We start from the raw sequence: 23,314 nt of genomic DNA on the forward strand, positions 1-23,314 counted from the left end.
GCAGGAACACCACTGCTCCTTCCCAAATCCTGGTCCTGGACCACTCCATGGAGATCTGATGTATGGTCTTTAAAAATTAGGTGCGCTGCTTTAACCTTCCATTGGCTCTCCTACTTGGATAAATCATTAGCTTAGCAGATAAGGGAAATCCATCTTTTTTCTTTAATCAACTTTATTTAAGTCGGTTGCAAACAAGGAGCACTACTCCAACAGTGAAATGTAAGCATGTTTTAACACACTATGCAATACATTTTTAGATCAGTACCAATTTTAAGTCATGACAGGTAGTGCCCCCGGTTGTTCTGCCTAGTATGAAACTGGTTTGGTCTGCGTATATTATGCTGGGGAGGACTCCGGCCAAACGGTTGGCCAGGACATTGGAGTAGATGTTTGCACCAATATTAAGCAATGAAATCGACCTATAAGATGCGCAATCTCGAGGGTCTTACTGGGCTTTAATAGTAGGATGGTTGAGGAAATCTGCATGGAGGGAGTTATGCAGCCAGTCTGTCGAAAGGAGTTAAACATGTCTATTATGCCTTGGTGTTTAAGCGCTTTATAAATCAATAAATACAAATACAAATGATGGGAGCTAAGAGCTGGGCCCGCAAGAGTTTATAAAACCTAAAAGTGAACCCGTCAGTCCCAGGGACCCTAGCTTTCAAGGATTTGATTACCAACTCTACTTCTTCAGTTGCAATTGGCCGTTCAAGGACGTCCCGTCAGCTTCCGTGAGATGTGGAAGGGCGGCCTCCTCTATATATTGCCTCTGTTCAGCTGAACTATGGGGAGTGGCTGACAGTTTCAATCAAATGAGATGCAAACTGTAGCTTGGAGTCTTCCACGTATTGAATCGTTCCCTGAGGGTCCTGTTATACCACTATTGTATTTCTACGTTTTGCCAGTTTCCTAACCAGGAATTTGTTGGCTTTATTGCCTTTGGCATAGTATTCCTGTTTCGTTTTGAGAAGGAACTGAGCTGTTTCTTCTGCATAGTGTGCCTCCAGTTTGTTTCGGGCACCCTGCAGAGATATATGAGCTTTAGGAGACCATCATCTACCTTCACTATCATCCTTTCCAACTCGGCCCGCGTTTACAAGCAGCGGTTTCGGTCGGCTGCCCCAGGGGCTATAAATTCCCCCCATATTACCGCTTTCAAGGTCTCCTGAGTGGTTGCCATTGAGGTGAGACCTACGGGGTTCTCCTGGAAACAGTGTTGGATGGCTTTTGCAATGGCATCTACGAGTGCCATGTCATTTAGGATGGGATCATATAGACACCACCGGGCCTTGAGAGTGGTTGGGGGAGTGGGGGAAGCATAGGGTTCTGGATTGGAGCCGTTGGGAGAACCAGGGCATGGTCCGATAGTAACCTCCTTTCTATGGCCACATCATCGAGATATGACCAAGTTGAGGGTTAGCTAAGAGTAAGACTATGCGGGAGGAAGTGCGATGGACGTGAGAAAAGAAAGAAGTCGTTCACCCCTGGATGTAACACCCTCCAGGTATCAACCACCCCCAAGGACTTAAATAGGTGGAGTAATCCCAGGGCAATTTTAAAGTCTTTTGTTGTGGGTTGGTGTGATATATCGGCATGCGGGTCTGGGTCCCGGTGGAAGTCCCCCCCCCATTACTACCTGTCCCTCAAGGAAGGGGAGACATTCTTTGTCTCCAAATCAAGGAAGAAGGCCTCCTACCCCTCATTAGGGGCATAAACAGATCAGGATATAAAGTTGACCGAATAGAGTACCTTTGACACCCATGCATCACCCTTCTGGACTGCATAGCGTTTCTAGTTCCTCAAAGGTGACTCCTCTCGACAGAAGGACCGCAGAGCCCCCCCCTTTTAGATGCGCTGGAAGCTAGGAATTGCTTCGGGAAGACTCTGCTGTGCAAGTCTGATGGAATCAAGTGAGTTTCTTACAGGCCTGCTTGTAAACGCGGGCCGAGTTGGAAAGGATGATAGTGAAGGTAGATGATGGTCACTGAGCTGTTCGGCTGCATTAGACATCGTAGGATGGATTTACGCTAGACGGGTGAGTTCAGGCCTTTTACATTAATTAGGAATTTTTAGCTTTGGATGAGGGGTGGGGGAGCCAACTGAGTGACTGGTTCCAGCGTGGCAGAGAGGCGGGGGGGATTGGGATGAGCATCACTCACCATGTGGGTCCATTATCGCACCCGCTCCCTGCAGCAATTAGGTTTTCAACTTTGTAAACCAAAACTTGAAGATCAACTGTGAGAAACCGGAAGGTGTCTCCATAGATGGTCCCCGGGGATCTGTCATCCAGGTGGCCAGGACCCAGGACATGGCCATAGCTATTGATCCAGTTCCTGGGGTTGGACCAGTGAGGGAGGAACACCTGGATGGGGGGGGGGGTCCCTGGGGAGTGGGAGTAGGACACAGACGGGTCAGATGTGGTATCCCCCTTCTTCCAACACTGTTTCCCCATCCCACCACGTAGGATACTCCAAAACACTGCCCCCTCCCTTTCCGACACAAAGGACAACAGACTAACACCAGAGGCGTTTACCTGACATGTCCCAATGCAAGGATCAGGCAACGTCAGGCAATTGACAAAAATCTCACACACACACACCTGACAGCCTTTTCCCCTTCCCCATAGGGATAAAAGGAAGAGCAAGAGAACACAGGACGAGCAAGGCAGACAGCACGACATGAGAGCAGCACGGCAGTTCAAGAGGAGGAGAAGAACGGTGCTAACCGAGAGGGTGACGAGGAGAGAAGCGACCAGGACTTTCCGACCAAGGCCTGTGAAACCTCTGCAGAAGGAATTATAAGACTGCAAACAATAGCCAGCTTGTGTTGCAGGAGATGTCTGTGGTACATGAGACCCTCCTTTGCTGATAACCAAACCGGGGAGAGACGCAGGTCTCTGTGGTACCAACCTTGACTCGAAGGAGAAGAAAGCCAAGCGGTTAATGACAGCTGGTGAGTTGAAGGAAGAGCCGATAAGAAACCGGACTGTGCTGAATGATAAAAAGCCAACGGCTAAATTAAACTTTGAAAAGCTAAAATAATACTATTGATGGAAGAGGGGGGAAAACCAGCAACAGAGGAGTCTTGCACCACGTGGGGGCTCAGGCAGAAATCTCTGGGAAATTACCCAATGTAGAGACTACCATAACCAGAAGGCCTTGGGAACAGGCAGAGAGAGGTCAAAGTGGTCATACCGAGCTCTTGTAAAATCCTCTGTAACTTCGAAAGTCTTTGACCGACAGATGATTGTGAAGCTAAGGGTATCGAATCATACATGATGAATTCAGTATATGAACCCGGCGGAGGGATGCTAATGAGAAGGGACGACGTCTAAAGTCTAAAGTGCAGAGGAGAACAGGGCATCTACCTTTGGCATGGTCTTCCTCTTTACGTACGCCTTGATGTCTCTTCTGGTGGTGATCTTTCGAACAGCTCCCTCCAGCTGGCTAAGTGGCTCTTCAATGAGCGCGGGGTGAGCGCATCACACGCAGAACAGCCGTCCCAAATGTGGTTGGGGCCAAGGCACCGGGGGCAGTGTGTGCGAGGATCCGACGTAGAATTGCTATGGAAGAATTGCTATGGAAAAAGGGTAAAAAATAATCCCTGGGAAGAGCGTGTGGAATTACAAGGCCGGAGGCCTAACCCAGGAGCGCTGGTAAAAGCAGTCTGCTCCGGTCGACGCGTAAAAGAGGACTGGGGAGTGGCGCCGGTGGGCTGAGTCAGGCGAGCTCATGCTCCCAGGGCCACGCCCCTGCGTGCATCTAAATTTAAAGGGGAAGACATTTTTTCTGGTGAAAAAGGTTCCATTTCCCGTCCCTAGCGAGGGACGACCATACAGTATGGAGGAAAGGGGACAGGACGTAGGAGTAGTGCACATGCTAAAATTAAAAAACACAGTAGAAATTATCAGCTGCCTATCTTGGAGAAAACATTTAAGTAACTAAAAAGATACTAAACCTAAAAGAGAAAGGGATACACAGTATCCCTACCGCACCTCGATGTGGGTGAAGTGGGCAGTGTAAACCAATCTCAGGAATTTCATAATGTGGGCATTGTACACTGACAGATGCAGGGACTGAATAGTGCGCCCCAAATCAGACGAGTTAGGAGGTTTTACAAAAGTCGTATCTGTAATTAGACTTTAGAAAGTCCACCTTGGATGAACAGGAGGACACCCCTTAGGTTTAGTTTAAACTACCCAAAGGTTTGGTGGCTGAGCAGCCAACCTTAGTTTGGGAAAGATGAGGGCTGTAGTGAGGCACACAATACTCAGAGCATACACTTAGTGCAAGGAAACACATACATACACACACTAGAAGTTATATAAAAATAAGCGTTTATTTCATATACACTAGATGTTGTAACTTTTAAGTAATGTAAGTACTATCACACAGTAGCATTAAACACAGAATATATAAGCAATTGCAAAAGGATAAAAGTGGTAGAAACATCTCAAATGGGTATAAACTATAGACCAACGTGTATACTTTAGTTAACCCCTGTTTAACCAAATCTTATGAAGTCCAGCCCTATTCTATGTGAGTATCACAGAGTCAAGGGGGGAACTGGTGATCCAGTGACCAAGGGCCAAAGAAGAAAAGCATGTAAGCAGAAACAAGGCAGAGTCTAGTTTCAGGTTCACAGGTCAGTAGCAGAAGATTTCTTTGAGAAAGAGCACAATCGGTTGCCCACCTCAATGAAGGTTTAGAAGGGGATACAACAACAGCACAACTGGAACCTCTCGAGTGGTTGGACGCCCAGTAGAGGATCTTTGCAGAACTGGGTCAATGGAACCTGCTTCAAGGCTCGGGTGAAGGACCGTCGTGCGGTAGACTTTGCTCCGGTTCTCGGTCTTGTCTTGGCTGCGGAAACTTTCAGGAGCGGGGTGCAGTCTCTAGAGTTCCAGGAGGATGCCTGCAAAGTGTCGTGCAAAACCGTGCTTCAGTTGAGGTTGCATAGCAAAATAGCACAGGACCCGGGCATTGGAGAATTGCGGCCCGTGGAGGGTGCACCTCTTTCAGGGACGGCGCAAAATGCAGTTAGTCTTGGGACTGGTAAGGCCCACCAGTCCAAGGGAGGATGTCATCCGCTTCTGGGCTTCTCCGTCTCTCAGAAGTTGATGTCGGGACAGCAGCGGTTACTCAGATGGCTCTGGTGGTCCCTGGATTTGGCTGTGGATGTCTTTCTTCTTCAGATCTAGTGGTCGACTGATTTTCTGCTCCAAGACCCTCTTCTTTTATGCAGCAGAACTGGCTGAGCCACCAATCACCAGACATGCATTCATTCAAATTTGGAGGGTGGCCGTCCAATGGGAATAGCCAGCCTCCCAGCACAAACTGGTTCCAGGCAGGCACACTGCAGGACAAAGACCAGGGGAGTTTCAGTCACCAACCCCAATTCCTGTCCCTTCAGGTACTCAGAGCCATGCAGGATTTCCAAGGTAAACCCACCAAAGACATAAGACGCATCAGGATCCCCCTCCACGCAGGTAGAAGAAATCTCAAGTCAGGCACCATGAACAGTGCTTATAAAAGTAAAGCCATCATTTTAGGCAAATGGTGAATCTAGTGTCCCTTGTTGCAGCTGCGATGGCATCCTTTGACAAAAGTCCACAAAAAGTCATGCAAAAAGGTACACTGCCGCCAGACTGTCATATCAACTTGTTACAGTAACTAAAGTTACTGCAAAAGTGAGAAAAGGGAGACAAGGTTTCCTCCTCCGCAATCCACATATAGTGGGGTGAGCTGATCTCTCAAAATAAAACACAGGAGGGACGGAAGGGTGTCCACCCCTGCCATAGTAATAGGTGTTAGCACAGGAGAAATCAAATGGAACACTCAAAGAGCTTCCAGCAGCACTGCAACTAATTAATAAAATGTAGATGCCAGAAAACATGGAGAAAAGCATAACTCCATTAAAATAATCCAAATGAGATTTAAAAAAGGGTTCCCAATGTGAGAGTAATGGAGTGAGTATGGAAAAAGGTTCCCACTCACGCACTCGCTCAGCAGAATCAAACTCCCAACAGTCCACCAAAAATGCTGGGCGACTCGCAAAGTGGGGAGAATTACACAAAAAAGGAAATTCTAACCAACAATGAACAAAGTGAGCAATTACTTACCTTCAATGGTCAGGACAGATTCAAATCCGCAAAAGGTTGGTGGTTCCATAGATGTTTATGGAGGGAAAGCAGCAAATACAAATACATATATACTTTCATTAACCATCTATATCACATCTGGTGCATTTGGTAATCCTGCACTTGTGATAGAGCTAAGGAGTTGTACAAGGTACCAAGTTAAGATTTTCCAGATACAGTGTGCACCTTGGATATATTTCTGAGATAGGGACTCTGAGGGTAGTATCCAGTAGAAACCTTTTCCTGGCAAAAACATTCTATTGGTTTTCTTAGTTCCACACTGGACTGGGATTTACCACTCCCTACTACAGCAAAAAGTATGTATTACTCACTGTATTAAATGTAATCGAAGTCCTTAAGGACATGCCACAGCAAACAAGATGTGCCAAATATCAATGGGCAAAGTAAGAGGAGAGACATGGATTTGGCCCCACCCAGAGTTTCTCCTTAGCACTCAGAGGTTAACATATCACTTCCTTTCTTCTATGTGAAAAGCATTTTAGCATACAGAGGTAGCTGTGTGCTATGGCTAAACAAGCTAACGTAATGAAGAGCACAATAGTTACTAACTAGCAATCCAGCATGGATCATTTCTTAGCGTAATAAAGCCGAAATGGAAAGTAACTTTGAATACCACACTGGTCTGGTTATTAACATTTTTTAGCATGACATGGCTAAGAAAAAATGAATACCTCTTGGTAATATTCTGATGATTTAGTCGTTTCTCCCCCCAGTTTGCTCATCTTAGATGTATATCTTTCATCCCCAGCTGGTCTAAGACATGTTTTCAGCAGCTAGTTTGCACCATGCAGCTTCCCATTTTCTCTGCTCGAATATGGTGCGCGCCCGTAATGGCAGACGTGACCCTGGGCAGTGTATATGTACACAAAAGTGCCACCTGACAACCGATACTCTTTGTCTAGTACTCAGCAGCTAAGGTATTTCCAAACTCTAAGCTGAAAGAGCAATACAACATCAGTGGTAGGCTGGGAAAGTGATGGGGACTATGTGGGAAGATCAAAAAAAGCCAATGCCAGAATTCAGTAATTTGCTCTTCTAATGGATTCCTTATTCACACAGATTCCAAATTTAGACTACAAAGGTCTACATCATCCCTTGAGGAAAGAGGAAAGCGAAAAAACAAACAGCAAATACCAGAAAACTCATGAGCACTGCAGCGTTTGTCCTGACCATAAAAGGAATCCAGTCAGATTTGTTTAGCAAACATGCAAAGGGAAGCCCACATAGCAGCAGGACTGTCTAAAACAGAGAGAACTCTCTGCAGAGAAGAGGTGCCTGCCAATCCTCTGGTAGAATGGCAATGAGACCCTCAGGCAAACCCTTCCCATCCAGATAATAGAGCTCAAATGCAGAGGACGATCCACATGGACAGGGTCTTCTTGGTAACAGACCAGCCAGCATCAGTCCCAACATCACCACTAAAATCTTGTCATACTCCTTGATGCCACTCATCCAAGAGACATAATAGCTTCCGCCAGCTCAGGCAGATGAGGTGGAGAAAAACATCCAAAGATGAATCTTCTGCAGTCAATGGAAATCCAACAAACTGGGGAAAGAAGATTAGCCATTCCTCAGAATGACCCTCTCATTATAGAAGGCCAAGTCTTTAGGTTTGCGTGAAAGTGATGGTAAACCCACTTGTGAAAGGGTCTGTGGGAATATATATACGGGATGTTTTGGCTTTTGATGCTCTCCCTTTGCCTGTGCAGGGAATTATACAAACTGAGTTGTAGATTGATCACAGTATGTAAGAACTAAAGACCTAAGGTGCGATGGTTGCTTTCTTGCCCATTTTCTTGTACTCAACCACCCAAGATGACAAAATAATGAATCCCTGCATGAGGAACCCATACTTTAGGCAACCTCAAAAGCCCTTGAACTGATGAACAGCGACATGTGCCTCAATTACAGTGAAAATGGACACCTGATCTGCCAGTGTCCGGGAAAATACTACTGGGCATCCACAGCTCCCAATTGAGACTCAGTTGTACTTTCATGGACTGACCGAGAATCCATCACAATACCCCGCTATGGGAGGGTCCTCAGTCACAAAAACACACACACCTACTACACACCTTCAGCACTGTATGCGGTTTGATTCAACCCATCCCATGATTTCCTTAGTGCTTAGTAGGGCATACAGGGAAGTCTGTGTCTCAAACTGAGGACTGTTTGCCATATTGACATCCTCTTGAGGGAGGGCTTCAGATTTTGTATGAAAACAGAGTAGTCTATAGGCGACTACGGTGGCCTTTTCAGTGGAATTTGTCACAATTAATTTGGTCCTGGTCCAATTAAGGTATGGTCTGAAAAACTCCAGCTGTAATGAAAACCCCATTGTAATGGAAGGCCATGCATGGGCATATTAACCAGAATATACCATTGCTGGGGCTAGGCCAGAGTACTTCCCTTTTTCTAATAGGGCAGGGTCATCGCATGGTCATCTTCTCTTCAAATCGTCTGCCTGCACTCCAGTGTAGTTTATCAAGTGAACAGAGGTTGTGAATTTCATGAATGATTAACTGGTGTTACTGGACATGCAGAATGACTGGTAGAAGGATTCCCAAAGAGAGCAAGCAGGTTAGGCTGGACCACTATACATTGTCCAAAGAGTCATAGGTTTTGCATGTTTGAGGAGATGATTGGTAAATGTAAGAAAGGATACAAGCCACCCATGAATCAATGACAGCGTTAGAGCAGAGAAAAAGGCATGGTTGGGTAGATGGAATCCCTGATTTGCCATGGTTTGCGGACGATGTCAAATGAGTGACAGCACTGAAACCAGGGTAGAAGAGCCAGATAGAATTGTCAAGACACTGCAGTCTCACAAGGACAGTGTCCGATCTTGCACCAACATTCTAGAGAACTGTGCTTAAAATGCAGAAGGCAGTTTGTACCACTCCAATATCAGTTGTAGACCAACTGGTGGGAGAAGAAGGTTGAGACCATGCTAGAGAAACTGGTTTTGGGCACGGTCAGTGTGACCAGTCTATCCTTTTTGGGTAAATTGTAGAAAGGGCTTATCATGCACAGTCTAGACTGCCTCTGCTGGGCACTCCGCCCCAATACCTGACAAAGACTCTAACCTGTCATCTGATTGATCAGTTCAAAAGGTCACTCTAGCACGGGAATGGCACAGTTGCCCTTTCCAGACTGTACTCTGGCAGTTCCAAAGTCCAGGACTGTTTCATACAGCCAAACAAGTGCTAAAGAGACACGAGATACAGTACATGTTGCCATACCCATTTAAGGACAGATCACAACTGTTTGACTCCCCACAGGAGGGAGAACAATGGTTGCAGGAGCAGGGCACCAGTAAAAAATAAATATGTGGAATCAAGGAGGCGGTGAAACTTGCTGTACCGGATACTAAACCAGGATGCACACATGCTCAGCAATATCAAATAACCGGAAGCTACCAACAGCATGGCAGCTGAGGAAAGTGTAGAAGTTTCAGAGGACTAAGAATCAGACCTTGCTCAATAGGCTGCATTGCCTGAGGCTCCCTGGGACTCTAGATATAGACGGAGGATTCCATTGAACTATGACGTTTATATATTACGGGCTTCCATTACATAATTGAGTTGTACTGTGAGGACATATGCATGGGTCATCACTTCATATGCTGCGTTTGTCCATGGTAGTGTCTTCTAAGGAGAGAGTTCAGAACCCAAGATAAGCCTCTATGAAAACGTCTACCTGATGTGGTGTAATTTGTCTCAGTTCCATGTACAAATCTAATAAATCAGCTAATCACCGAATGAATTTGACAGTATGTTGAAAAATAAAAAGATTATTTTGATGATTTGTATTATGTAAAAAATTGTTGCCACTCCTATATAAAAAAAAGCCTTTTTTTCTGCGATGGCTTTGCACAAAGATTTTTTTTTAAAGGGGGCGAAATAGATTGTAGACGTATGTGTATAACGAACTGAAAAGGCTTTTGAAAAGTGTGCATTACACTACCCAACCACCCTAGGCACTGGCCTGTGTTAATGCTGTGTTCAGGTCACTCTGCCAGTTCAGTAAGAGTGTGTACAGACAGCCACATAAGCTTGGCCTGTGTTCAGGCTAGGTGTTTAGCCCTCAACACATGTCCATGTACATTTTCGTTCTTTGAGTGAAGGCAGTTCTACTTAAGGGGAAGGTTCTTTTATTGAGCATCATGCAGGAGGTGATGAGACCAGTGCCTGTAATTATGGATTGCGATGGGTTCTTTGGGGAAGGAGGATGAGAAGGGCAGATGCCTACTTTATCGGGTGCATAGATGGGATGGGGTGGGGTGGGGTGATAAGCTACCTGGGAAGATGGTTTGTTTGTATCACAAATGGGTGATTTAAATGGTTTGACTTGGAATAGACTGAGCAGTTGAATGGAAAAGTTTAGTGAATTGTAATTTCTGCACAGGTATAATATCCAAGCAGCACTAGCTCAGGGGCCTTATTTATTATCGAAGAGCTCGCTCAGTTGTCAAGGTAGCTGGGTGATTGTGCTATAGGGTACCTTGCAGAACGCTTATGCTATTGGTGTTTGGATCGTTGGTCAGTGAGTCTGATGAAAGACTCAAACAATCAGAACCTTACAGTGAAGTTGTATTGGATGGTCAGTACATCCAGAGTGCAAATATTTTGTCCACACTACTACTGATAAAAGCTTCTTTCACATCATAATACATATTTGGGCACCTGGGTAGTGGGATTCTTCTTGTGGCTGAGGATTTCCATTGAGTGCTGAATAAACATTTAGGTAGATCTAGGATGTCAGGTAAAATCTCGATCATCAATATGGTCTTCTTAATTAATTGATGACAACATAATTCTGAGAAAGTCATCTATTGCTACACAGGTTTGCACGTGCGCGCGCGCACACACACACACACACACACAATTACGCGTGATTGTGCATTTCTCATAGATTTGTAGAAATGCAGTACTTGGCCAGAGCCATCGCAGATAAATCACCACACACTCTTGGGAATAGCGCTCAGCAGGCTCATTTCCTCTCATCCCATAACAGTGCCCATGTCACTAGCAAAGGACACCCAACACAGTGTTTCCAATATGAGGGACCCTAATCTCATGGACCTCAGGTTTTGCTCTCGGGGGTATAGCTTCCAGCTTCCGATACAGCCTTCACAATGCCACCGGGTATATAGCGCCCATATCTTGCCCACTGTGGCTTACAGTCTCTGGAGGGTTCCCTTGCAGGGGTTGCTGCTGCATCTAAAACAATGGTAACCTCAACCACCACCTTCCATCCTTTACCATCCCCCGAGAGCCCTCCTGCTGGAGAATAGTTGGCAGCATCTTGTGAAAAGAGCAGTAGAGCTAGTGCCTTCTAGAGAGGTAACAGCTTATACTCCCTTTACTCTCTGGTGCTGATGGAGGACTGGATTTGTGTCCCATGTTGGATCTTCAGCTGCTGAATCTGTTCAAGCACCATAGCAAATAAAAAATGGTTACCTTACCCAGATCATCCAGTCCCTAACTGCAGAACAGGCTAGTATCGCTGGACTTTAAAGATCACTACTCCATGTGCCCATTCATCTGAAGCACTGGAAGAACCTGAAGTACGTGGTTGGGAGCACCCATTACCATTTCAAAGTCATGCACTTCTGTCTTAAATCCGCCACAAGGATTGTGGTGGCCGCATGCGTCAGGAGAGACAATTCACATCTTTCCCTACCTGGACAACTGGTTAATTTGAGCTCACAACCCAAATCTGTAGTTGGCCCACCTGCACCTCAACAGTCATCTACGTCACAGCTTGGTCTTCTTCCTGAACGTTAAAAAGTCCCATTTCACGGCATCCGAGTGACTCAAATTCAGCGTTGAAGTTCTGGACCGCGCTCGGGCAGGGGTTCCCCTCCCGAGGAGCGGGTGGCAAATATCTTACAAATGGTACAGGTCTTCCAAGCCCAGAGTCAACTTCCAGCCTCATCCTTTTGGGTCCCATGGCATTGCGTGTCTTTGTGGGGTTCAGGGTCTGGTTGTGCATAGGTCGGCTCCATTGGCTTCTTGGCTGCAGTGGTATATTTCAGAGTGACATAACAGACCTGTTGCAGGTCACAAAACAAGTGTCAAAAGGACCTTGACTGTTAGGCCCAGCGAAACAAGTTACTAAAGTACAGCCTTTTCTGCACGCACAGCCTCATTTGACAGAATAACAGGCGCTTTTCAGAAGAGTTTGGCGTGCTTACCTGATTGCTCGGATGGTGAGTGGGCTGTGATACCCTGACGAGGCAAGGAGCACATCAGTTTATTGGCTGGCCCTGGTCACCTACTTTCCCTCTCGATAAGGCAGGTGCGTTTTGAATCTGACTGAAGACCATGACCATGCATTCTCAGCAAGCAAGGTGGTCTGACAGTGTTGCCTCTAAGCAGGGAAGCATTGCTTTTGTGGTCAACATCAGTTTGTCGACTACCCATCTGGTCGGAGAAGAACAAGTTACTTTCCTTATCTGGTAACGTTCTTTCGATGGGATGTTCCCCCGACGTATTCCACATCTATGACAGGTAATCACCACAGCTGTGCTGCTTCGGAAATTTTTTCGGCATAGGCGTCCTGCGTTGATGACTTCGATACGTTGTCCCTCGAGGGCCTCCGTCGAGGGTCGACGTCACCGTATGTTATATATAGGACGCACGGCACGCACAGCCTCAGTTGTAGTTTTTTCCCAGAACATGTGGCACCAATCTCCTGCCAGTATGACTGCAGAAATCCTTGCGGCAACGTAAGCTGCAATCGCATAAGAAATTCTGTAGAGGGGCAGGCTGGGAGGGTTCGGTGTGGAATACGTCGGAACAACATCCCACCGAAAGAACGTTACCAGATAAGGTAAGTAACTTGTTCTTCGAGGGGATTGTGTCCTCCGACGTAATCCACATCTATGACAGACTCCCAAAGCAGTACCAACGTACGGAGGCGGGAAAAATAATTTACAAATTTAGAATATTAGAATGCCCAATCAAATCGCTGAATAGAGGACTGCCTTACCAAAGGTCAAATCCTGCCCATGGATGGAGTCCAAGGAATAGTGTCTCACAAAAGTATGGACAGAGGCCCATGTGGCTGCTTCGCAAATATTGCGAATCGGAACACCCCTCTGTAGAGCAGTGGAGGCCGCCATACCACTAGTAGAGTGAGCCCATAAGCCTACTGGAGGGCCCTTTCCCGCCAAACGGTAACACTCAGATCGTCAAAATGATCCATCTGGACAAGGTCTGCTGGGAAACAGCCTGACCTAAACGCCTTCCAGCATAACCAACAAAGAGCTGATCGTCCACTCTGACCCAGGACATCCATGAGAGATAGAAACTCAAAGCTCTCCTAGGATCCAACCTATGGAGCTTCTCCTCTTCCTTACCAGGATGTGGAGGAGGATAAAACGACGGAAGAATTACCTTATGGCTCAAATGGAATTCCGACACAACCTTCGGAAGAAAAGAAGGCTGCACCCTAAGAACAACCCTGTCCTTATGGAACACAGTGAAGGGGGGCTTGGCGAAAAGTGCCTGCAACTCACTCACTCTGCGTGAGGAAGTAACTGCAACTAAAAATACAGTTTTAACAGACAACAGTCGCAATGGACAAGAATGTAAGGGCTCAAACGGAGCTCCCATAAGGAACTTTAAAACCAAATTCAAATCCCATCCCGGGACCTGGAAAGGCGACAGTGGAAACACATTAGTTAGCCCTTTTAGAAACTGTGAAATCAAAGGAATCTTAAAATAAGAACATTCCTCAGACGAGTGCTTAAATATAGACAGCGCCGCCAGGTAACCCTTAATGGTACCCACTTGCAGGCCCTTGTGGGCGAAGGAAACAAGAAAGACAAAACCAAAGGAATGGAACATTGGAAAGCATCCACATTCTGCACCCTGCACCAGTCGCAGAACTTTCTCCAATGGCAACGGTACAGGGATTTCGTTGCGGGCCGCTTGGCCGAAAGCAACACCTCCATCACATCAATCCTTATACCTCAATCTTTCAGATATCAAGTATGAAGGATGAGAGACTTCACCTCTGGATGGAGAACCTGACCCCTATCCCGTGAGAGCAGATCGTCTCGGTAGGGAAGACGACGTGGAGGGCAGATGGACATGTCTAGAAGGTCCGGGTACCACCCTCTCCTGGCCCATGCCGGAGCAATGAGGGTCATTTGGGAACCAAACCTCCGTAACCTCCTCAACACTTGCGGAATGACAGGGACTGGAGGAAACGCGTACAGCAGTGGGATGGACCACTCGACTACGAACGCGTCCCCTAAGGCTCCCCTTGGAGGAAATTCCCGCGAGCAGAATCCTTCGCGCTTCCGGTTGACACTGATGGCGACCGAGATCCACTTGTGAGGTTCACCAAAGGGCAAAGATCTCAAACAGAACTTCCTGAGCCCGCTCCCACTCGTGAGAGACTGTGCTCTTCCAGCTCAGAGCATCCGCCGCCGCGTTTGTCTCCGGCCAGATGAACTGGCGAGATTGAAATTTCCTGCTGGATGGCCCAGAACCAGAGCTGCATCGGCTCCATGCACAACAGGAGTAACCCTGCCCCCCTTTTTTGTTGAGGTAGTGCATGGCTACCGTATTGTCTGTCATAATCAGGACATTCCTCTCCCGCACAGATGGGAGAAAAACCTTCAGGGCTAGCCTCACAGCCCGCAGCTCTAACAGATTGATGTGGACTCTGGACTCCGACGGAGACCAATGGCCGCTGGCTGTCAACTCGTTGGCATGAGCTCCCCACCCCGTGAGGGATGCGTCCGTCACAATCGTCACCTCCGCCTACGGTTGCCAAAATGGAGCTCCCTTCATCAGATTGCCATCGATGGCCCACCACAGAAGATCCTGTGCAACCGAGGGCGGAATCTGAACGGGATCCACATCCTGCCGGAGAACTGCAACCACTGCATCTTGAGCGCCCACTGCAAAGATCTCATCCGCAGGCTGGCCTCTGGCACCAGGAAAATGCAGGATGCCATGAGGCCGAACAACCTCAATTATTCGAACGCCGGAAGACTTTGGGCACGTTGAAATTTGTCCACCATCTGCAGAATGTGATGAGCCCTCACCTGCGGAGGCAAACACAACCCCAGGGAAGTGTCGGGCACGGCTCCGATGTATTGGAGCCGCTGGGTAGGTGTCAAATGGGACTTCTTTAAATTGAGGGAGAAGCCCAGCTTGTGAAGGGAGTGGCAGGTGACGGACAGATGATCCAGGGCTTGCTCGGGAGAACGTGCCCTGATCAACCAATCGTCCAGGTAGGGGTAGACATGAATCCCCCCTTTCCTGAGATACGCTGCCACCACCACTTTCCACTTGGTGAAGACCCTCGGGGCGGAGGTCAATCTGAACAGCAGGACCAGAAACTGAAAATGCGAGCCGCCAACCACGAACCTCAGGCACTTCCTGTGCTTTGGATGAATCGGCACATGAAAGTAAGCATCTTTGATGTCGAGAGACATCAACCAATCCTGAAGTTAAAGGGCCTGGAGGACTTGAGAAAGTTACCATCTTGAACTTGTCCTTCCTGAGGAGCTTGTTCAGCCAACGCAAGTCCATGATGGGTCCCAATCCCCTGTCTTTTTTCGGGATCAAAAAATAAGGGGAATACCATCCCTTGTTCCTCTCCGCTACAGGCACCAGTTCTATGGCGCCTTTCTCCAGCAGGGATAGATTTTCCTGCGCAGGGAGCGGATCCGGACTCATCAAAGAGAGCTTCCACGGTGGATTGTCGTGAGGCCTCTGCCAAAAGGGGAGACAGCAGCCGTGGGTTATGATCTCCAGAACCCACATATCTGAAGTAATGGCACGCCATTCTCCAAGATGCTGCGCAAGTCTGCCCCCAACCGGCGAACTATGGGACATGGCCTCATGACTGAGCGGACGCAGCTGCGGCAGTGCCTGAGGGCAAAGAGGCAACTGCCTAAGCGGCTTTGGCACTTCGAGTACCTTGCTTTCCGCCTCTGGTACTCCTACGGTGGCCCCTTTGACTGGCACTCCACTCGATCTACCAAAGTAAGAGTAGTACCGAAAGGAACCTCCCATCCATTGCTGTCCCCTAGGACGAAGAGGCGGAGGTTGACATACTGCAGCGCCCAAAGACTTCCCTGCAGCTTTGGAAGTCTGCAACCTCTAAAGGCTCTCATCATCCTTGCTGCCAAACAGATAGACACCATCAAAGGGCATGTTGAGAAGTTGGGATTGCACATCAAGAGCAAACCCCGACTTCCGCAACCATGTAAATCTGCGTATCACGGTGCTCGCAGCCATGGACAGACTGACACAGTCTGCAGTGTCCAAACCCGAATGAATGGCTTCACACATGGCATCCTCGCCGTCCTGCACGAGTGCTAGAAAACCACCCCGTTCCTCCCCTTCGGGAATAAGCTCAGCCGCCAAAGATGCACAATTCCACAGAGTGTGAGTGAATCTTGCCAAGGCACAAACCGAGTTGGCTGCCTTCAAAGCCATACCCCCAGATGAAAATACCTTCTTCGCCCAACCATCAAAGCGCTTATCGTCCCTATCAGGAGGGATGGTAGGGTACGCAGCCTGCTTTGTGGGAGCCGTAGCCGCCTGCACCACCAAACTATCCGGAGTAGGGTGCGTCGACAAGTAGCAGGGGTTATCACTGGCTGGACGGTATTTTTTCGGAAGCTACTCATTCACTGCCGGGAGACACTCTGGAGCAGTCGAAGCCGCCACCACCCTTCTTTACAAAGCCTTATGAAATGGCAACACCGGGTCAGTGGGTGGACCATGGTCCAGGATATCCGTCAGATCATCCTGCATAAAATCAACAGGTGGAGCAGACCACCCCAAGTATTCAGTCACCCTCGACATGAGACGCCTATATGAGGATTCGGCATGCGTACCAGGCTCAGGCCTGCCAAACTCCACCTCCGGAGAGGTGTCAAGCCCACTGGAGTCATGCAAGGACTGACAGAGTTCTTCCATCTGACTGTGACCAGGCAACAGGTCATCAGGGACATCAGAAGGCACAACGTCTCCTCATCAGACCCTTCTTCCACCTCCGAAATATATTCCAAAGGTTGAAATAAATCCAATCTGGGTGGAGGAACAGAGAAGGGCTCAAAAACAGGCCTCACAGACTTACTGAGACAACTGCTTCGAGGCCGGAGCCCTGAGAGTCTCCTTTGACGGACACAGCAGCGACGACTTCTTCGAAGCCAGAGCCTCCAGAGAGTCCCTCGACGGACACAGCGCCAATGGCGTCGACACCTTCTTGGAAGGCTTCACAGGTTCCGACGGTCTCGATGGCGTCGAGGACCGGGACCTGGCACAGCTATGGCGATCAACCTTGTCCGATCTGGACCGCGACGGCTCTGGATGATCGCGCCGACCGCCCGAGCCTGAAGGCGAGCAAGTGGTGGCCCTAGCCCGTTCCTTGCCGGCTTCCCTCGAAGGCGCGGACGGAACAGTGCCTTGCGATTCGAAAATCGTCATCTGCTGGCGGAATGCCTCCCATTCGGCCGGCAATGAAGACTTGGTGGGACAAGTCAGCCGCCTTCTGGTGGAGTCCTCGGAAAGGGACGGCGAAGGCGACCGGTGACGGTGCTTCCGAGAATGCCTAGAAGAGGCAGAGGAATGGCGCGAACCACTCCGAGACCCGCTGGACTTTCGCTGACGCGGAGAGTCGCCCCTTGAGTCACCGGTCGACAGCCCAGCGGATTTCCACTTATGGGGCTCAGACACCCTACCTACCATTAATTTCTTCTTCCGTTCCCGCAAGGCCTTCGATGTCAGGGACTGGCAGTCATCTGTGGCGTGGCTTTCGCCGAGGCACCAAAGGCAAATGTCATGCAGGTCCGTGATGGACATCTTGGAACAGCAGTCCCGACATTTTTTAAAGCCCGACTTCGGGGTAGAAGACAAAGACATCGTTCTCGAAGTAGAAGAACCGAGCGCGCCGAGATTCCGAGCAAATACATTTGCAGAAAAAACGGAACTGAGGGTACGGGCGCCGTGCGTCCTATAAATAACATCCGATGGAGCCCTGGAGGGACAACGTATCATCGACGCCTACGCCGAAAAAAATTCTGAAGCATCACAGCTGTGGTCATTACCTGTCAGATGTGGAATACGTCGGAGGACACAATCCCCTCGAATGTAGTTGCATGTACCTTGAGGCGAGACATCACTCTTCCTCGAGAGTGAGCTCTGCGAGGTGATTCTGGACAATATTGTTGCATTTTGGTGGACCCCTCAGGTGGACATATTGGTCTTCAGTGTCAACATGAAGTGCAAGTTGTTTGGCTCCATGTTATTTATCCCACTCGCTCTTCTATGTGCATTCCCTTTAATTCCTTCTATTCTTCTGGTTCTCAGATGTAAATTATGGATCCACTATGGTACCGATTGGGTCTGGTGAACATGCTACCCAGATCTTTTGGAAATGTCGATCTTTCCTCCTTGGTGCTTTCCGGGGAGAGTGGGTCTACTTTCCCGATCGGGGAGACCAGGTCTACCCCAGCGCCTCAATCATCCTGCAGGACAGCTTATAAACTGAAATATAAGGAGTAGGAACTGCCAATGTCCTAGATGCATTCCTTTCTGTGAAGAGGCTTGCCCCCAAATCATATGCAGGTGGCATATGTTTTGTGCTTGGTACCGGGAAAGAGGTTCAACAACTTTCACTTGTTTAACCCTCTATTGTCTGGGGTTTTCAGCTCTCTTTTGCCTGGCTAGGCCTACAGACTGGCATTTTGAAGGGATACCTGGATAAAAAGGATTAAGAACAGTGCTCGTTCTTTACCATCCTCACTGGTGTTCAGTTTTTGCAGGGTTTGGTTAAGTGGGATTAAATTCTTGTGATCACATTTCTGATGGAAGCTCAGCTTGAGCCCCTTCGTTCTTGTCATTTGAGTTTGCTCCTTAAGGTGAGCTTACTGGTAATTTGGTCCTCTCCATCCACCAAACTTTAAAGGTCAATTGGTTAAAACGTTTGTCAGACAACATATCTGAAGACCTTTGACAAAAGGTGTATAAACTCTTCCTCTGCTGAACCTGAGGTGATTATTTCTTCAAACAAACCCCAGAAGGCTGTGAGAAAGGGGTTGGAATTATTCAACATTGGAGGCAGCCACCACTGCTCATGTGGTAGCCCAGGTTAGGGCACTCCTGCTTAGATTACTAAACCTTTGTTCTTTCTGTACTGAGCTGGAAAGGGCAAACCGTGAATTCAATCATGCATAAAGTGTTACTCCTACACACTGTGGTGGCTGTTAAAAGATTTCAATGCCCAGTTGAGCCTGGAGAATTTCATAAGTTGCAAAATCTGTGGGACAACGTTATCAACTACAACATTTGTTCAGTGGATGAAAACTCAATCACGGTCAACCAATCTGAAGACCACTCGAGTACAAAAATGCTCAGAAATCGGGAAAAGGAAACTTACTTTTCGCAAAGGAATACAATGGGTTGCCAAATACTGATGCAGAAATGGGTCAAACGAAATGTCAGACTTTGTGACAACAAATTATTGTGAATGGTCTAGCCTTCCTTGATACATACATTTGAAATCTAACATTTCATTGTATTCTAATAGTAAGCGGCGAAGGCATTTTTAGAATTTAAGCTGCGATGAACAAGGGTAATGGCAGCAAGCACAAAACACGTTTGCCTATTTTTCTCATTTATTAGTGATCGCATGTGTGACCACCATTCCTTGTGAATTTTTCCACAATCAATGTATACTGCACTATTGACTGTTACACATTTCATACTAATATCCTGGTGGGAAGAGAGGTGTTTAATCACATTATCTTGTGCCTCAAGAAGAGATTAATTCATGCGCATAATGTTCCTTACAAAAATATATTAACTCCATCACATGTGCAATATTGTTACCTGTAATTGGTATTAGTCGCCAATGCATTTCACCGTCCAAATTGGAAGATCCAGAATACTGTCTACGGTATACATGTTCAATTGGTGTGCTGGGACAGGGACTATATCCATCAAAGCTACTTATGCTCTCATCTCTTTGATCCTATGTGAATATTAAAAACATGCCAGTTCACTTTCAACAATTTTTGTTTTAATAAATGTGCTTTGTCCTTTATAACACAAGTGGATGTCATTTTCATTAAATAGATTATTACATGATTTATATAGCATAATTAGAGCAAATCAGTTACTTTCCATATTTCTCAAGAGGCAAACGCCATGTGCATTAAGTCTAGCGATGGGCATTTGAATATGTCAAAAGTTAAAGCAAAACACTCTTTCTTCATTCATTGTTTTTATGAAACTTTCACACAAACACTAGAAAAACAGATCTAACGAAAATATAAAACATAAATAATGCAGTATTCATCTGTAAATTGATCATCAGCACTGTGTAACGAGGTGGATAAACAGAACACTTGAACCAACAGGCGTTAGGGTATGTTACTGTAGGAGACACCTTTTAGTGTACAGGGCTCCAACTCTTAGTATAGGCCTGAACTGCCCAAAAGGTTTGGTAGCAGTGGCTAAGCAGCCAAGCTTATCTAAGGAGGAAGAAGGGCTGTAGCAGAGTACCAAGACATGTGAGCACGTAAACATCCAAGAAGACACTCAATACACTTGTAGTTATATACAAGACATACATTACTCACAGTAATCGTATTTCTGATGATTGTATCTGCTTAGATTCACATGCTGTGCACATAGTCCAACATCTAGCGGTAATAGCAGAGTACTGCAACTTTTTTTCGAAGATCGAAAATGGACATGGGCGTAACTGCAACACCATCCTTAATGTGACGTGTAAAATCATCCTTCACGTGTCAAGGTCCCACTGGTTGTTTTTGTTCTCCCGTGAGGGAGCCTTATAGAATGCGCGAGAACAGAAGAAAGGAAGGTGTAAGATGTCTATGCTCCTACTCTAAGAGGGGAGGATGGGTGGGTGCATGTGAATCTAAGCAGATACAATCATCAGAAATACGACCATGTTGAACTATTTAGGTCTTCTGATGCTTGTGAATCTGCTTAGATTCACATGCTGTGCATAGACTAGCAAGCAGTACCAGGAGATGGTGGTGGGATGTGTGAAGGAACAGTAGCAAAGAGATGTCTTAGCACTGCGTGTGCCACCTGAGAATCAGACTTAGAGAGTGTGTCTCTAAGCAGTAATGTCGAGTGAAAGTGTGAACAGAACTCCAGGTAACTACTTTTGCAAATAGAATCAAGCAGAACATTTGCAATAACGGCTACAGTAGATCCTGTCCCTCGCATAGAATGTGCTCTAGGCATAAAAGGTAAATCTCTTTTGGAAAGATTAACACAATGTGATGCATTTAACAATCCATTTAGATATGTCCGACAAAGAATTGGTCTGCCTTTCTTAGTGGTTTTGTTTTCTCAAGATAATATACCACTAGTGTATGGAGGCTGGATTTGAGTTGTTTTACCGAAGTACAAAGAATAGCGGTGGAACTGACCCCAGCCGATGTCGCCGCAATTTTACTTCTTTTTTTTATTTTTTATTATTTGATTTAGTTGACAATTCAACTTTACAAATATGTTAGAAAAAAAGAATTCAGTTATTAACAATATAATACATCGTATGCTCATAATTGCATTCACAAAGTGTTTAATAAGATCAATGTGGCAACATTCACTTCTAGGTTGCATTCATAATAAACAGAGCAGAAGATGTTATTTATCTACATTATACATCAAGTTAATTATGTAGATACTTACTTAAAAAAAACAAGAAGAAAACAAGTTAGCAAACATGCAATACCGTTTAGCACACACATTCTAATTGCTATCAAGATTCACTACCTTGTTACCAATTTATGAGTAGTAAAATGTTTCTGTTCATATGGAAAAGCAGCATCCAAGATGCAAATCGTTGTAATTCTGACAGAAAGTTTAGTAGTGTCAAAGATTTCAGCCCAAATTTCAGCTTCAGATCGATAACAATATTTTGGGGTCATGCATTTGCCAAGTTTGACACGCTGAGATACAAAAGCTTTACATTTCAGAATAATATGATGCAGAGTTTCTTTGATGGATGTGTCATCGCAAAACCGACAATAGCTTAGATCTTTTTTAACAATGCCTCGTCTTACCAATATTTCATTAACCGGCCACAAATTCAGGCGTAATCTTAAGATTTTTGTTCTTAACCTTGGGGAAGGGCATTTGACAAGATAGTCAGTCATTGTACGTAGTTGCCTATGACGGAAAAGGTCTCTATTAAAATCTTTAAGCCTCAGACATTTTGCCTGAGTCATTAGCCAATCAAGTTGGTAAATTTTGACCTTAGCGCGATTGGGATTTGTTACCAGCAAATCAATTCAAATGTCTGCATCTGCAAGGGCATTTACAATGTGTGTTCTCCATTTCAGAGGAAATGAGTGATTAGAACTTAACAGATATTCAGCTAAAATAGCTAAGCTATCTCTTTTGGAGAAACCCATGATACATTTTCTGAACAGTGTGCACATTTTCCAGGTCACTTGCACTTGGATTGACAGAAGACCTAGTTCATGTCTCAATAACATATCGGGTGTGCTTTTAGGCAGATTTAAAACCGTTTTCCAAAATTTAGCTTCAAGTTGATTCCAGAATTGTTCAGATTTAGGTAACACAGATTCCAACCCATACGTAATAACTGGTACTACCTTTTGCTAGGAGAAAGACATTATGGGAACATACATAAATTTGCCAAATTTGCCGTGAAGAATTTTAGCCTACGATGTCAGCATCATTAGTTTGGATCGTGTTGCTGTTTCAAGAGATTTTTCAGATGTTGCATTGTTAAAATGTATTCCCAGGTATTTATAGTCTGAGACCACTTGTAGTTTGTGGCCGCATATTGTCCACTGGAATCTATTTTGGGAGGTTGTTTTAGATCTGCCCAAGATAACAATTTGTGTTTTGTTTTGATTTACAGTTAGATTATTTTCCGAGACATACTCATCAAGTACGTCAAGCAAAGTCTGTAGCCCAGTTGGAGTTTGGGAAATCAAGACAAGATCGTCCACATAGAGGAGCCATGGTATACATTGTTTCCCTAACTTTGTGGCATCAGAGCGAGCTGAGGCAAATGCATCAGCTATGTCCAGTAGAAACAAGTTAAACAGTGTTGAGGCCAGTATGCAACTTTGTTTTAAACCTCTGGCTGTTGTGATTTTCTTGG

At 46.2% G+C, this 23,314-nt stretch overlaps 1 protein-coding gene across 3 annotated transcripts in view; it reads right to left on the reverse strand.

Moving 5' to 3' along the window:
- TASOR (transcription activation suppressor) overlaps positions 1-23,314 on the reverse strand; it is a 1,979,545-nt gene that overhangs the window by 708,836 nt on the left and 1,247,395 nt on the right. For all 3 annotated transcript variants that reach the window (XM_069643664.1, XM_069643665.1, XM_069643666.1), the window contains exon 16: positions 20,029-20,170. In XM_069643664.1, the coding sequence (XP_069499765.1) occupies positions 20,029-20,170 (142 nt within the window). The remainder of the gene's footprint in view (positions 1-20,028; positions 20,171-23,314) is intronic.

This window comes from Ambystoma mexicanum, chromosome 2p (genome assembly GCF_040938575.1).
Source record: "Ambystoma mexicanum isolate Mex_15411 chromosome 2p, UKY_AmexF1_1, whole genome shotgun sequence".
Classification (NCBI taxonomy): Eukaryota; Metazoa; Chordata; class Amphibia; order Caudata; family Ambystomatidae; genus Ambystoma; species Ambystoma mexicanum.